General features: G+C 49.8%; 1 protein-coding gene across 5 annotated transcripts; it reads right to left on the bottom strand.

Moving 5' to 3' along the window:
• Nucleotides 1-1,079: 1,079 nt before the first annotated feature.
• On the bottom strand, nucleotides 1,080-14,605 carry Slc25a44 (solute carrier family 25 member 44). 5 transcript variants are annotated; one of them, XM_029475287.1, is made up of 4 exons: nucleotides 14,337-14,605; nucleotides 9,868-10,505; nucleotides 5,417-5,544; nucleotides 1,080-2,336 (listed from the first exon to the last, which is right to left on the bottom strand). In XM_029475287.1, exons 2-4 carry the CDS (start codon nucleotides 10,490-10,492, stop codon nucleotides 2,145-2,147), a joined length of 945 nt encoding a protein of 314 aa, XP_029331147.1. In that variant the 5' UTR covers nucleotides 10,493-10,505; nucleotides 14,337-14,605; the 3' UTR covers nucleotides 1,080-2,144. The 5 variants fall into 5 exon arrangements, with proteins under 5 accessions (XP_029331147.1, XP_021013462.1, XP_021013461.1 ...); XM_021157803.1 differs by having other exon boundaries at nucleotides 14,265-14,605; XM_021157802.1 differs by having other exon boundaries at nucleotides 14,219-14,605.
• Nucleotides 14,606-16,480: the final 1,875 nt, after the last annotated feature.

Here is a 16,480-nt window from a genome sequence, read left to right on the forward strand (position 1 = left end):
GCATTCTTTCCCATGTGCCTGCATCCAGCCTTCCTGTCTTGCTGAGTTTCTAATTTGTGTGTTGACCAATGGGTCAACATTTCTAGCTGTTTTGGTCTCCAGTTTTGGAAAAATGGCCGCCCACTGGCTCATCTTCACCAAGGCCAATCCCAGACCCTGACCTTGGGAGAGTAGGAGTTCCGACGGGGGTGCCTTTTACCTTTATATCCAAGGTCCTTTCAAACACAAGGGGAAAGAAGGAAAGGGAGAAAGGACAAGAAAGGGAGGCTTAAACACGGGACAAGAAAAGAAAGTCGGGAAGGAGTAACCTAAGGCATGAAAGGTGGGAGGAACCTATGTCCACACTCTGCCCCTAGGAAAGACCAAACAAGAGCAGAGCCGTCCGGTCACAAAGGTGTTGATAGGGAAAGCCTGAGAGGGGTCCTTGCTCCACTGTATTGATTGCTCTTAAGGTAGAGGTGAGGAGCGAAAGGATTTAAAATGATCTGTGGGCTTCACCCTTCAGATGACTATGGGCAAGATTGAAGGGCTCTCTCAATAAAGTGCAGGAAGTGGGGCCTGGTGGCGTCCTGTAAACCTGGAACTCAGGAGGTGGAGGAAGATCAAGAGTTCAAGGCTACCCTCTGCTACATAATGAATTCAAACCCAGCCTGGGATATATGAGACCCTGTCTCAAAAAAACAAACCAAAATGCTGAGACGAATAAAAGTAGAGGGCTCAGAAGGAAACAAATACAGACTACAGCGAGTAGTAGGAGGTGTGTGTGGAGACTGGGTCAAGTCAGGATGGAAGAATGTGGAGCAGCCGTGAGAAACATGAAGGCTTCAGTTAGCACCTTCCAATTTGGCACCATGGCATTTCCCAAGGCATGGGGCCACTGATAAGGTCGAAAGCATCTCCCAGGCTGAAGAGCAAGATTTGCCTGCTTTCTTCCCTCCCATTCCTCACTGTGCCTCTCTGCCACCAACACAGGCTAAGTAGAGGCAGGGAAGAGGGATGCTCCTGAGGGAAGCATCAGTGGTTTTGGCAGTAAGAAGCTGGTAACCAGGTGGACCTGGCCTTGGGTGCCTTCCTGACTGTTTTTTTTTTTTTTTTTTTCTGTTGCCAGCACAGGGTACCATGACTGGGATGACACTTCACAACCAAGGACAAGAAAAACAAGGATAGTTCATATTCCAGAGTCCCACTGTGAGACACCTGTTGCGATTCATCTGGGTGGCGGGTGTGCCTGTGGCACTGCTGCCTCGGGCTCAGAACCTCCGTGGTGCCTCCAGGGCTCGGCTCAGCTGGCCTGAGGAGATAAGAGTGAGGAACGCACATCCAAGCCAGTGGCTCTCTCTCAACCTGGCTTCAGGGCAAAGTTCCAAGGACAGTGTTCTCTAGTAAGTCTGACCCACTTACAACTGTGCCCCTCTACTGTAGTCACCTGGGCCAATGAAGGCCAGCAGCTCATGTGGTCTGTAGGTTCCCGGGCCTGAGGGACAGGGAAGGGGGATAAAAAATTAGGATCTGTGTCACAGTTTTCCACTTTTCCAAGGAGTGGGGTCTGACAGCAGACTGAGCTATCAGGATTAGTTGGCTCATTCACAGATGTTCAGCTACACATAGGAAGCCTCAGCGTTTCTCCCTCCTAGTAACTCCCCAAGAAGACGAACGCCCTGCAGAGTGTGCGCTGCTCCGATTTGTCCCCCAAAGGCAGGACAAAGCAGTGAACAACTCAGGTCCCAAATTTAAAATAAGCAGGCATAAAAAAATAAATAGACCCCAGGCAGCTACTCAGAGCCTTGGCCTGAGGCTCGAGAAGAAGCAGGGGACAAGCAAACGAGGAGCAGCTCTTCTCCAGGCCTGAGGGAAGGTCAGAGAGGGGCGCCAGTGAGGGGCTAACGGGGTCCTGTGGCCATGACTGAGTATAAGGACCGAGTGAGGGGCCCAGGTCTGCAGGAGAAGTCAAATGATGGGGATGAGGGAAGCCAGGCACAGAACCTCTGCAGAAGGAGCAGTCCAAAGTCTCCTCTCTGATCCCTGACAGACAACCTGGAGCAGGATGGGTGTGTGGTGGTGGCGTTCACAGGAGCAGTTATCCTCTCTGCTCTGCCCTGGCCCAGAGTAATGTGTGAAACCACAGCCTCTCCATCCACCGCTCTCTACCAGTGTCTCGAGTCCACCAGCTCAGGTCGCAGGCTGAGCTTCTTGAGGCTCTCGTAGCCCACCACGATGACGATGGTGGAGGGTGTAGCCGAGATGATTCTCGCCGAGAGGCCCTTCATGAGGCCCCAAGGCCCCTCCTCTGCCATCAGCTGCCTGAAGGTCAGGACGATGGAGCTCTTGCCTTCAACCTGAAAAAGTCACCACAGTGAAGAGCCACCAACTGTGCTGTCACCACTGCTCAGCACACCCTCAATAGCACTTCAGCTCGAGGAGGGACTCCGAGGGCTAGCCTCTGCTTTCTGGGCAGCACAGTGACTTCCTCCTAGCTCTGGTGACAGAACTACCTGGGTCTTAACCCTGCCTACCCCAGTTTTCTAAAATAGAAAATGGTGATAGTCCCTATGCCTGGGCTGGAGGGATGGCTCCAGAGGTTAAGTAAGAGCACTGACTGCTCTTCCAGAGGTCCTGAGTTCAAATCCCAGCAACCACATGGTGGCTCACAACCATCTATAATGGGATCCAGTGCCCTCTTCTGGTGTGTCTGAAGACAGCTACAGCATACTCATTCATATACATAAAGAGAGAGAGAGAAAAAAGAAAGAAAGAGAGAGAGAGAGAGAGAGACCCTGTGCCACAAGGTTGTTACAATGTCAACAATAGAGCCGGGCATGGTGTCACACGTCTTTAATCCTAGCACTGGAGAGGCAGAGGCAGGTGGATCTCTATAAATTGTAGGCCAGCTGGTTGATATAGTGAGTTCCAGGCCAGTCAGAGGTACAAGATGAAATCCTGTCTCAAACAACAGACTGCCAAGAGTTCTGCCCAGCAAGACGGTGCTGAGCGCCAGCTACCACTGCCCTCAGGCAAGCTCTCCGGCCGTGAGCCTGCGGACAAGGTGCGTCTCTGTCTCTGGGAGGCTGCATTCATTCCCCCAGTGAGGCCCTTAAGCAGCTCTCCCCAGCCATGGCTGGCTCTGCTCATCCCAGTCTCTCCAGGCTTCAGGGTTAGAAGCCTCTTGCTCTTCTTGTTGGGTCACACGCAGTAGCCAGGACAAGGACCTCTTCCCTCTCTCCTCACAGTCCTACCTCCTTCCTTACTCCCAAATCACAACTACAGAGCCCACACCAGAGCACTTGTGCCACAGCAAGGCAAAGGACTCCTTCTTCAGACCCTCCCTGCCCAGTGTGGCCTTCACGAGGTCTACCACAGCTCGCTGCTCTGCCCTGCCTTCCTCATCACCTCCTCCACACCTCTTCTTCCCCTCTGACATCTCACATGATCACTCTGCTTCCACAACCTCCCTTAGTCCTGGCCAGGGCAAGTTCAGCTTAGCCCATGCCTCTGGCCTGGTAGCGCCTTAGAGCAGGGGGCCTATGGGCAATCCCTTGGGTTGGCTCCTAGGACACCCAAGGCAGGGTAAGGAAAGAATGAGGCCAACCCTGATTCTCCAAGGTAAAGACACTGGAGGCCCAGCCAGGAGCCAGAGTAGTGACTTTTAAATGTTGGAAGAAGCACTTTTCCCTAGGGTCAAGAATACTTCTATCTGTTGTTCCTCTCTTTGGACACTCTAGTAGCCCCAAAAATCAACTGTACCCCAACCTGTTAAGGTTCCTTTTCTTTCCTCCTGTCCTCACCACCCCCGGAACCCTTCTCCCATGTATCTCTCTCGATTCTCCACCTTTCTTCCTAAGTCACCCTAGTTTCACAGTGAGAGCCCCTCTTGCTGGAAACCTAAGACTTGACACAGCAAAATCTACCCTCTGCATATAATGTACCATATAATGTACCGTACTTAGATCCTATTTCTCGCTGCTGTCTACAGAGTCGGCCTTAGAATACGACTACAATTCCTGGGCAGCACCAGGAGTTGTTAGGGTTCTGGAAAAGTCGAAAGAGTACAACCTGTGAAACGTATTTTAAAAAGAGTCTGCCAGGCCAGCGATGTAGCTCAGCGTTTACCATCAAGCCAGGCCACCCGAGTTCAACGCCCTGGAACCCATATAGTAGAAAGAGAGAAACCAACTACTGCGAGTTAACCTCTGGTCCACATGCACACTATATCGTGTACACACACACACAAAATAAAACACAAAAAAAAAAAACAAAACAGACACAAACAAAACCCATGCAGGTTTCTTAGCTGGCTGGTGATGGGCACCTTTAATCACTCTATGGAGGGTGGAGGCAGGAGAATCAAGAGTTCAAGGTCACCCTCAGCTACTAAGTGAATCTGAGGACAGCCTTGTTGAACTATAAGTCTTTGTCTCAAAAACAACAAAAGACCAAACACCCGGCATTTTCCTGTGACCCCAGAACTCAGGAAGAGCAGGAATTCAAGGCCAGCATCAGCTACAACAGCAGTTTGGAGGCCAGGCTGGACTACATGACACCCTGTCTCAAAAACTAAAAAAAAAAAAAAAAAGAGCTGGGGCGGGGCTCAGTTGGTTGAGTATTTGCTGAAAAGGCCAGTGCCTCTAAAAGCAGGTGTGACCAGGCATGCCTCTAACCCCACTTCTCCAGAGGGATGGGAGGGTCAGGAGGTCAAGGCCCTCCAGCTACTTACAGGGCTCAAATCCAGCTGGAGATACTGAGAACCAGTCCTTAAGGGTTGTAGAAACACAAACAAAAGGAGCCTGAGTTTGGTTCCCTGAGCACACACAGTACAAAGCCAGAGCTCAGCCACCCACCCAGGCTTTCCCCTAGCTCCTGCTCATACCATATCCCCCTCACACGCACACACAGCAAAGAAATGGAACGGTTTTGAAAGGAAAAGACATCTGTGTCTCTCTCGTTTCCCATCCTCAACTGTCCCTCTTCTTCCTCTCCACTAGACCACCTTTCTCAGTTCAGTCTCTCATTCCCTGTGGATTCAGGGCCTGGTGGGAAAATCAGACACCTGAAATTACTATGAAATCACTGAGTGTATTCACCACAGGCCTGCAAGGTGAGGAAGGGGTCACTCAGGGCCTAGGCGAATAGAGTACGGAACGGATTCCAGCTGAAGGCTAGAAGAAAGCAGTAAGAGCTCCTGAGGCTGGGCATGCAAGTGGGTAGCTATGCAAGGGGCAGACAACGAGAAAAAACAAGCTAGAGACTTTCAAGGGCTCAACTGGTATCTGCAGAGATAAGGACAGGGAGGGGCTTGGATGATCACTAGGCTGATTAAACACCAGGGTCAGGGTACACTGAGGTCACAGGGACAATGGAGGACTACAGGTCTTCCTTCTAATGGCTTCTTGACTCAGGGTGGGGAGGAGGCCGGCATTACCTGCACACGGGTTCTGATGACATCCATGGGATTGGTGAGGATGGAGGCAGTGGCTGCAGCCAGGGGCCCAGAGATGGCTTGAAAGACAATGTGAGGGCACTCCTGAGGGCACAGGCGCGACAGCTGCTCTGGAATCCAGGGAAAGACAAGGCCTCAAGATACGAGGTACCACCCATCTGCCCTCTCACGCCTGCACTCGGAGACAAGCCCTCGGCCCTTCCTATACCTTTCTCTTCCTGCTTCTACCTGCATCCACTAGAGATGCACATTATATGTCTTTGGAGCTTTTTGAAGTCATTCTGGTTGTAGCCATTTATAAGGGACACGGTGGTCTCTATGGAAGGAAGGCTGTTCACTGTATTCTGCATACCTTTTCAAAGTTCTTTACTTCTAGAGGGTCAGGGGAAGGCAAAGTGTCATGTAGCCCAGGCTGGCCTGGACCTCAGTATGTAGCAGAGGAGGAGCCCTGACCCTCCTGTCGTTTCCAAAGTCCAGGGATTATAGACTCGTGGCACCACAGCTGGGCCACACACTGCTGGCGATGGCTCCCAGGGCTTTACCTGTGCCAGGTAGGCAGACACTCTACCAAGTTAGCCACATCCTTAGCCCTTCAAAAGTCACTTGGAGTTTTGGACTGTGTACCTATTTTTATAAATACAAGCAATTAATATTAAAGTAGGAAGTCTTACAATGAGGATCAGATCATACCAAGAAAGAAAACTGCCTGGGCACGATGAAGCATGACTCTAATTCCAGGGATGGGCGGATCCCTGATTCCAAGGCTAGGCTCAGGACAGCCAGAGAGATACAGAGAAACCCTGTCTCAAAACAACAAGGCAAGCAAGCAATGCAGGCAGGATGGTGATGTACTTGGAAGATGAAGGTGGGGTTGGGGGGGTCTAAGTTCATCTTCAGCCACACAGTGACTTCCAGGCCAATACAGACTACATGAGACTCGCTTAGCATACATGGAGCCGAGAAGGCAGAGTCTACCACGCATGGAGCTCTGGATTTGAGCCCCAGCACAGAAAGCCAGGCATGGTGGCACACGTTTGTAATCCCAGCACTCTGGAAGTAGACTGGGGGTAGGAGTGGGGGTGTCAGAAGGTCAAGGTTATCTTCAGTGACTTGAGACATGACATTCTGTTTAAATTAAAAAAAAAAAAAAAGAGAGAGAAAGCCAGGCATAGTGGTGCATGCTTGTAATTTTTATAAGGCCAGCCATATCTCACAAAATAGGAACAACAAAAAAAGTCAAATAAACAAGGACTAGGAGTGTAGCTCAGTGGCCCAGTACCTGCTTAGCCTGTGTAAGTCTCTAGGCTCAATCACTAGGCCAAGAGAAGAAGGAGAAACTTGGATTTCCAAGTGCCAATGACTGTGGGGTTCTAGGCACTGAGGCCTGTTTCCTCAGTGCCCCTGGGAAGTGTGCCTGTGCAGAGTCTCTGCTTTACCCTCTCTTGAGGTAAAAGACAAGAGTTCATTCATTTACTCAGCGAAGACTCTGCGAGCCACCCTGGGTCCTGAGGGCCATGCAATGAACAGAAAAAAGTGCCTAGGATGCCTGCCCTCGGAAAGTGCACATTCTAGTGAGAGAGAAGGGACAGTAAGCACAGCACAGCGCGTGTCAGAGGGGCACACTAGAGCTACGGTAAAAATGGGAAAGGAAGCGGGGCTCGGGGACTCCACGGGTAGAGGGAAAGCAAGCTGTGACTTTCAACAAAGCAGTCATGGTGCTTCCTGGAAAGTGAAGTTCAGAAACGCCCTGATGGTGAACCACGCGTGCCCCGACAAAGAGCTTCCTAAGCACAGGGTAACAGTTATCAAAAGCACTGAGGCAGGGACATGCCTGCGGGGGGCGGGGGCAGTAAGACCATCAACTTAGAACAGAGCCACTGGGAAGGGCAGTGGGTGAGACTGGAGGTGAGTGACCAAGGACCTGGAGGACACTACACAAACCCAGGCTTTTCCCTAAGACACCCAGGTCTTAGGTTTTTCCCCAGGTCACACAGACAGACTCAGCATCTCAGAGATCTCCTCTCAGTTTCCTAGTCAGTCAGGTCCTTACGAATTCTTTCTCATGCCTTTGGTTTTGGTAGTTTGAGGCTAGACAGATGTAGGAAGAAGGTTGGCAGGGCAGAGGTCACAGCCTCCAAGTCCCAGATGACATGGAGAATTCCGTAAGCCTGCTGGAGCCACCTCTTCCCCAGTTCTTAACTGTGTTCCACCCCCCCCCTCCAACCCCAAGTCAAGCATGTCAACAGAAACAGGGTGACATGGCGTTTGCCTCATGGGCACCCTTCCTCTCCCGAAGGAGGCATTTTGCAGTCATTAGGCGGCAGCATTGGGACCTGCACTACCTGTTTCCTGGGCCTGGATGCACTGACCCTGTTCCTGCAAGCTGCCACTTTCCTGGGACAAGAAGACTGATTGGTTTAATGAAGAGCTGATTGGCAATCAGCTGGGCAGAAGAGAGTAGGGCGGGACTTCTGATCTCAATGAGGGGGCCCCAGTGAGAGGGACCAGGAGAAGGCAGTATGGGAGACCATGTGGAGGAACCAAGAGGATTCGACATGAAGTCACAGTGAGAGAGCAGCCATGAGGACACACATGGACCAGAGCAAGCCAGGGCAAGACCAGAATGGCAAGTAATGTGGCATCTGGTCTGGGTGGCAGCCCAGTCGGGTTAGAAAATCTCAGAGCCTGCTTAGCTTAGGCTTGCTACTTGTTAATAAAAATACCAGGTGTCTGTATCTTTACTTAGAAGTTACAGTGAGCATAGAAACTTCCAGCAATTATTGGAGAACAGAGGGGCATAGAACCACTCCCCTCTCACCCCAGGAATTACTTTACACACATGTAAACTGGGCTCCTGGGCAACAGAAGCAGGTGGATCACAAATTGAGGGCCTGCATGGACTATGGAATAAGTTCAAGTCCAACCTTGTTACTTAGTGAGATGTCTCAAGAGTATAGACGGGGGCCTAAGGATGTGGGTAGCTCAAACACAGGAGCTGATCCCTAGCACTGCATAAACCAGACATGGTGCAAGCCTTTAGACCCAGTGCTCAGAGGACAGAGGGAGGAGGACGAGAAATCCAACGCCAAGCGCCAAGCAGCGTGGCCCACACCACCACTGGGTGGTGGACACATGGCTGTAACCCCAGCACCAGGTGGGCAGAGGCAGCAGGATCAGTACTTTAGGGCCAGCCTTGGTCACCTGAGTCCCAATCTCAGAAGCTGAGTCTCAATACTCAACACACTGAGTATGGTAGTGTGAGCCTAGAACTCCAGCAGCCGAGGAGACAGAGGCAGAACCCTGCCTCAAAATAAAACTTAAGCACGCCGGGCGTGGTGGCGCACGCCTTTAATCCCAGCACTCGGGAGGCAGAGGCAGGCGGATTTCTGAGTTCGAGGCCAGCCTGGTCTACAAAGTGAGTGCCAGGACAGCCAGGGCTACACAGAGAAACCCTGTCTCGAAAAAACCAAAAAAAAAAAAAAAAAAAAAAAAAAAAAAAAAAAAAAAAAAAACTTAAGCAGGTCAGCCACATTTGTAGCCTAGTACTTGAGAGGCTGAAGCAAACTGCTCAGAATTTAAGGTCAGGCTCAGCTACATACTGAGTTTCAGGCAACCCAAGGCTGTAGAATAAGAGCCTATTTTAAAAACAAAACCAATGTTTAATTTTTAAATGGCTGAGATGCAGCTCAGCAGCCAAGCAGCTGCCTAAGTATACGGTGGGCATGCAAGGCCTTGTGTTGCATTCCTAGCAGGACACACGGGAGGCTCACAGTCAGATTGTAGGCTGAGACCTCTGGACAGGTTTGGCAAGCAATGCTCCAGAACGGGGCACAAGGGGAAACAGAACTCTTTTAAGTATTCACAAAATCAGGTGAGGGCAGAGGTCAAAGGCAGCCTCCAGAGAAAATGCCTTCCTGGGCACTCGCTTTAGTCTTAGTTAGTGTGGCTTTTCTGCAGGCCTAGAGATGAACCCTTCCTTGTGCATGCTGGCTAAGCTCTCCTCAACTGAGCTACATCCCTAGCTTCCCTACGAAGATTTTGCTGAGGTGACCCCAGCACTTACGGAGTGGAAGCATTGCTATTAAGTTCACTGGACTACAGTTGAGTTCAAAGCCAGTCTGGGTTAAACAGAGAGACCCTGCCTCACAAAACCACAAGAACAAAAAAACAGATTGACAGAGTGTACTCCCAAAGGGTCAGTACAGAGTTTAGCTTTACCACAAAGTGGAGATGGAATATTATACTAAGCAGAAGAAACAGGGCTAGCAAAACTTGGGTTCGGCTGGGCTCGGCTGGGGGTGAACACCCGTGATCCCAACACTCAGTGGGGCTGATCTGGTCCCCTCTCTGTACTCATCTCCACTCTAAAAACAGCCAGAAGCAACAGTGTCCCGCCCCACCAGTAAGTGCTCTCCTTCCAAGCCCCTGCTTACCTGCATAAAAGTGGTAGAAGGGCCACCAGACAGCACTGTTTGGGATGTACGTTAGCAGCGAGGCCACGTAGCCCCTGTAGAAGCCTCGGAGGCCGTCAGCCCGGAGAATCTGCCTGATAATGTCCTTAGTCTGGCCAAAGGCAATCACCCCTTGTCCCTCTAGGTTTCCGCGTACTTGGAAGCGACCCATTTTCTCACCCTTCCGCTGCATCATCAGATGCTGGGAGACAACATCGATCGGCACCGTGATGCTCTGGGCCACGAGGGAGGCTGAGCCCCCGGCTACCAGTGATTTGACTGTGTTACTCTGGCTGTAGTCAGCCACAAACTTCCGGGTGAGCTCGTAAGTGGTGACATAGCACTGGCCGGAGATGAGCGTGAAGGTGTTGACCAGGAACCCCCGGTAGAGGCCCGCCACTCCATCTGCTCGCAGGATCTTGACAAAGGCATCGAAGGTCCCGTGGTAGAGGCTCTTGCCCTTCTGGACCTGCAGGCGGGTGCGGATGAGGGTGAACGGGTACACGCTGACCCTGATCATCATTGTCATAGCAACACCAAACACATAGAACTTCTTCTTGTCCAGGTGCTCCCACTCGATGATCTGAATGTTCCGTTTGTCTTCCATTGTGCCCGGAGACCTGGGGTTTGGGCAGGCGAGAGATGTGAGGAAGGTCAGGACGGCATTGCTTTCCCCTCCTGCCTAGGCTGCCAAGTCCACCTCTCGGGCTGTATCTCTCAGGACACTCACCTCAGCGAAGCCTAGCCTTCAAACAGCCTGGCTCAGTGCGTCCACGACCCAGTGCATTGTCTCTGCACTTCTGTCTTTGACAAGCCCTTCTGAAATCATTCCGCACCACACAGCAATGCTGACCACCCCGCACATCAGCCCCTACTCGGTGTGTAGGACCAACCATTCTGAATTTTGTCTCTTTCCTAGGTCTTGCCATCACAGTCCTGAATAGGGACCATTCTCTGTCTCATCTGCTGGGCATGCTTAGAATGCTGTGGACAATCCATCCACCTGGCATGATTCAAGGCCTACATGGAGAGCAGGATGTCACTGTGTGCCATGGGGGAGTTCCTGGAGGCTGGAACACTCCGGGCTCCTCTGAGGAAGCAGCCACCTTTGTCATCCATTCATGCTCAGTGGGGGTCACCTTACTAACATTTGCTGCCTGCTTACCTCACTTCTGTCCCCCGTGCCGGCTGCTCTGACCATCCCTGAACCCACCCCACCCCCATAATCTATATTTTCTCCAGTCTACGTTAGAAGAAAGTATCGAGACGAGTGTAGAGAGGGATTTCGCACCACAGGGCATCCTCACCCTCCTCCCCACTCTCTAGGAAAAGGAGTAAAAGTCAGGAACAGGCCAAAGGTCTAAGTCCTCCTTGGCCATTAGCTAGTCCCTCAAAAAGAGAAGAGCCACCCGAGCAGTTTCCTCTCAGGAACCTAGAGAGCTACAGGACCTGCTTGCATCTGGCTAACCCTGAGTGTGCAAACCACAAAACAACAACAAAAATACTTCAGGGAAGGGAGCAAATTGAGGATTCTAACAGTCAAATGTGACCAGTGCAGTGCCATGCAGCCGCTGCACAGCAGGGAAGGCAAGATAAGCCAAGAGCTCTACTCCACGTGCCTTCTGTGCCAAGTGAGCCAAACATCTCAGTGCAATTCTCTCTGTTTAAATTAAAACTAACTCCTCCCATGGGAGGCAGTGTAAACACCCTAGAGACTGCCAGTTCTCTCAGCTTTATCCCAGAAGCCAAGACTGCCTTCTCTTTCTTAGTTTTCCTGTGGAGTGACTGAGCTTATTGGCTGAGCAGGCATGGTGTCATCGCAAGACAAACACACAGCAGGGCTCAAGCAGGGGCCTCCTGCTGGGCATGCACTAACTGCATGCTAGGCAGGGCAGAAGGGCAGAGCGATGAGGTACTCTGTTCTAAGACCTGGTTACCTGGGCACCTTCTTAACCTGTCCCGCTGAATCACCCACTACTAGCATCTCTGATGAGCAATCCTGAGGCAGAGCTCACTGCTCCAGTTCCCCTTTCTCCAACCCAGAAGGAAGCCAGGATTTCCCAAGGCCCGTCTGTCATCCTACAATGTCACAGTCACAGGAGGAACCCCTAAAGGTCATGACCCAATCAATAAGGCACCATATTAGAGGGCCGAGAGGGTGCTATACCCTTGGATTAGGGGAAGTTTCTCCCTGAAAGTGGGATCTCAGCTTGCTCCAATGTCCTATAGCCTCCAGATGTCCTGCTGAAATATCAGTTTTTGTTTCATCTGCTGGAAAATCCTCTTTGTAGAAAAATGAATGCCATCATTCCTCAGCCTTCTTTGCTTCTGGTTCAGCCGGTCCATCCATCTTCTGGCCCTTTTCTCTGACCTTATTTGTGGTACTGGACTCCAATTCTGGATTTTCTGTTCATGGGGCTAGGGTTGTAGCTCAGTTGACAGAGTGACGGCCTAGCATGTACCCAGCCCTAAATTTAATCCCCAGCATGGCCTGACGACAATAACAATGATATGGTGACCCAGGCCTATAGTCATAGCATTTGGGAGGTGGAAGATCATGAGTCTATAGTCATCTTTGACTATGGCAAGTTCAAGACCATCCAGGGTTACAAGAAATCCTGCTTTAAAAAAAACAACAGAGGGGGCTGGAGAGATGGCTCAGCAGTTAAGAGCACTGACTGTTCTTCCAAAGGTCCTGAGTTCAAATCCCAGTAACCACATGGTGGCTCACAACCATCTGTAATGAGATCTGATGCCCTCTTCTGGAGTGTCTGAAGACAGCTATAGTGTACTTACATATAATAAATAAATAAATAAATCTTCAACAACAACAGAGTTGGGCAGTGATGGCGCACACCTTTAATCCCAGCACTTGGGAGGCAGAGGCAGAGGCAGATGGATTTCTGAGTTCAAGGCCAGCCTGGTCTACAGAGTGAGTTCCAGGACAGCCAGGGCTACACAGAGAAACCCTGTCTCAAAAAAAAAAAAAAAAAACCAAAACAAAACAACAACAACAAAAAACCAACCAAATCAACAACAAAAGCAATGTTTGTGAATCATTAAGTGCCTTCTGTACATCCCAACAGAAGATCACCCAGACTAGGGAGCGTTTTATGCTTGAAGTTATCAAATGAAGTGGAAAGTAGACTAGCTCAAATATGCACATGTTACAACCCACTCTCCTCACATAAACAAAACCCACGGCCTTAGCTGCTGTTTTGTTGTTTGTTTGGTATGAGTTTCTTTTTTTTTTTTTTTTTGGTTTTTTTGAGACAGGGTTTCTCTGTGCTGGGATTAAAGGCGTGCGCCACCACGCCCGGCTTTGGTATGAGTTTCAAGTGGCCCAAACTGGCCTTGAACTTCTGAGCCTGTTATCTGCAATTCCTAAACGCAGAGATTATAGATGTGAGCCACGATAATGCTTGCCCAGTTTATTCTGAGCTGTGTGCTACCAACTGAGCTAGATCATTGGCCCTTGGAGTTAACAACTGTGGAAGGATTTTGCTAACAGTAAAGTATTTCCCTTACTGCACAAGGTTCTACTGAGCTGGGTTACTCTAAGTCCTCACCAACCAGAGTGGTCCACAGATGGCATGGACAATATAGTTGTCTATACAAGAGCAGACCTAGCTGTGGTAGCACGAGTCTATCACACTAGCCCAAAAGGGCTGAGGCAAGAGGAACAGGAGTTTAAGGTCAGCCTGGTTTACACAGTAAAACCTGTCTTGGGGGTCAGAGGGGACTCAGGCCATACTGTAAACCTACTGATAAGAAACAGCACTCTAACATCATCTCTAGATAATACATGGATTGTAAAATGTGAGAGGCATTGCTTTACTTATTCCAGCTTGTCAGTTTTATAAGAACTGTAACTATTCTCAGATCCCAGCATCATTAGGACCAGGTTAGAGTCCTCTGATTCCATCCTTGGTCGTGGACACAATGATGACTAACTGGTCCATTCCAATCAGCCACTCCCACCACATCGGGTCACCGTGCGGCGATAACTCCTGACCAGACACCAGACTGCCATTCTCAAACAGAACAAATACTTCCCAGCACCCTCTTTTCGTTCTCTCTGCCACTTCAGGTTCTGCATTCTAGGAGCTGTCACCCACATAAACGCGAATTAACTGTCCCGCTAACTATTCATTGCCCTTCACTAGGTCCTGACTATGTCGCCTCCCAATCTAAGACAGCCTCCTCCCTCCGGCGTGGTGAGGTTCCCACCTAGTCTTCTTTGGTCTTCAATAGATTTCCACGTGATCCTCCATCACACACACCACATGACAATCCCCTCCACACACTCCACGTGACACCCTCCTTTATGCACCTTCTGTCAGGCTCTTGCACGGCCAATTCAGGGTCCCCGGGCATACCCCTCGTCAGGCTTCTCTAGCTGTCAGTCTCTCATGCTCCTCGGCCAGGACGAGATGCCTCGGGGGACTTGCCTGTCGTTGCCAAAACTGCAGAGAGGCTTCCCATGGCGATGCAGCCCCGCAGAACAGACAGATATCCACTGCCTCCTCGACAGGTTGAACCTTAGGTATCTCTGATCCTTCAAGGCACCCAAGCACCGTGGTCGCTTTCCTTCTCAGACCCCAGCGCTTTAGCCGCGTCTGAGACTGGGACTCCTAGACCGCAGCCCCCGCGCTACCCTCCAGTCCCAGCGACAGCCAGACTCGGTTCGCATCTTCTTCCATATCCACTGGGATCCCGGTATTGCCGGAACCGGAAACTGAGATGCTGTCATTCCCTCCCACTGTGAAGCAGCGGTAATTCCACCAATGGCATTATCAGCCTTTGAGCCTCCCTCTAGAAGCGCCTCTTCGGCCATCTTGGATTAGGGAACTAGCCCCGCCTCCTTTAGCTTCTATATGCCCTCAAGCCAACCACGCAAACGAGTCCTGCTAGGGGACTTCGTAATTGGCTGACACTTAAACCCCGGAGGCAGAGGACTCTGCTCCCTCCCTCCCTCCCTCCCTCCCTTTCTCTTTCTTTTTCTTCTTTACTTCTCTCTCTCTCCTTTTTTTTTGTTTTACTTTCATTTCTTTCTGGGAAAAGTCTTGCTACCAAGACCTGGGGGGCGTCCAACTCATTAATTCCCCTGTCTCAGATTTCCAAGTGCTAAGATTGCAGACCTGCTCCTCCACTCCTGGTTTCTGGGACTCTTCTTGACAATACAGTGAAGTCACCTTTTGCTTAAAGATCTAGTGGAATCTTTATATTCAAACCTAAATTTTAGAATTCGAATTTTCAGTAGAGAGGAGGGGAAATCTAATCTTTAGTTTTTCCGTAGCTTTTCTCATTTTTGGAGCCCAAACAGTAGAGATAAAGGAAGGCACGATAAGGTAGCTAATTTTCAGATATAGTAACTCAAATTGGAGAAACAGCGGTGACACCAGCTGTGGGTCTGGTTTTACACATATATAGATTTTTAAAAGGTGTTTGTTTGTTCTATACTTTTCAGTCTATGCTGGTAATATTTTGTTGTTTTGCCGGGCGTGCCTTTAATCTTAGCACTTGGGAGGCAGAGGCAGGCAGATTTCTGAGTTCGAGGCCAGCCTGGTCTACATAGTGCGTTCCAGGACAGCCAGGGATACACACAGAAACCCTGTCTCGTCTCGAACCCCCCACTCCCCCCCCAAAAAAAGATTTTGTTGTTTTGTTTTTGTCAGCTTGATGCTGGCTAGATTCATCTGGGAAGAGGAAATGTAAATCGAGTAATGCTTTCAGTGGACTGGCCTGTAAGCCAATTTGATAGCATTTTATTGGTTAATGACTGATGTGGAAAGGCCCAGCCCAGTGTGAGCTGTGCTACCCTTGAGCAATCTAAATGTGAGCCCAAGGAGAAATCACTATATACTCTCTCATAGTTTCTGTGTCAGTTTCTGCCTCTGGGTTCCTGCCTCTGGGTTCCTGCCCTGCCTTGCCTTTATTATGAACTGTAACCTGTAAGATTAAGTTAATCCAGGTTGGGTGTGATTACACAAGCCTTTAGTTCCAGAACATAGGAGGCTAGGCAGAAGGATCCCTGTGAGTTCAAGGCCAGCGTGATCTACATAGTGAGTTCCAGGACCTACATGAATATATAAAGAGACTTTTTCAAAAAAAACAAAAAAAGATCCAAGAAAAGATCAAATAAGTCCTTTGCCAAATTGTTTTTGGTCGTGTTGTTTGTCACAGCAATGGAAAGCAAACTACGACACAGTCTGTCTTTTTTTTTTTTTTTTTTCAATTATACTGATACATAAAAACAAAGTTTGAATGTAGTAATTAATGGGTACCAGGTGATTTTGTTTTGAGACAAGGTCTCACATTGTAGCCCAAGCTATTCTGAAACTTACCATGGTCCTAGGGTAACTTCAGATTTATAGCAGTGGTTCTACCTCACCATGGCATGTTCTGGGATTACAGGCAGGAGACATCGTGATGGCCTCTGAACATTCATTTCTTTCTGGGGGCTTGGGGGAAAACTCAGAGTCCCTTCTAGCTTTGGGGAAATGTGGAGAGCTTTGGGGCTGCCTTCTAGAAATTTGGCAGGAATTTGACATTGGCTAGGACAAGGATGTGGGCTCAAGTTCTTTTTTTTTTT

This window comes from Mus caroli, chromosome 3 (genome assembly GCF_900094665.2).
Source record: "Mus caroli chromosome 3, CAROLI_EIJ_v1.1, whole genome shotgun sequence".
In the NCBI taxonomy this organism is placed as follows: domain Eukaryota; kingdom Metazoa; phylum Chordata; class Mammalia; order Rodentia; family Muridae; genus Mus; species Mus caroli.

What these genes read in the sequence shown, in the direction of transcription:
- Slc25a44 (XM_021157802.1), bottom strand. Translation starts at nt 14,262, where the DNA reads ATGCCCGGGGACCCTGAATTGGCCGTGCAAGAGCCTGACAGAAG. An exon ending in CTTCTACCACTTTTATGCAG is followed by an intron (nt 5,545 to 9,867) that starts GTAAGCAGGGGC and finishes CCTGGATTCCAG; the next exon opens with AGCAGCTGTCGCGCCTGTGC. An exon ending in TCATCAGAACCCGTGTGCAG is followed by an intron (nt 2,337 to 5,416) that starts GTAATGCCGGCC and finishes TGACTTTTTCAG; the next exon opens with GTTGAAGGCAAGAGCTCCAT.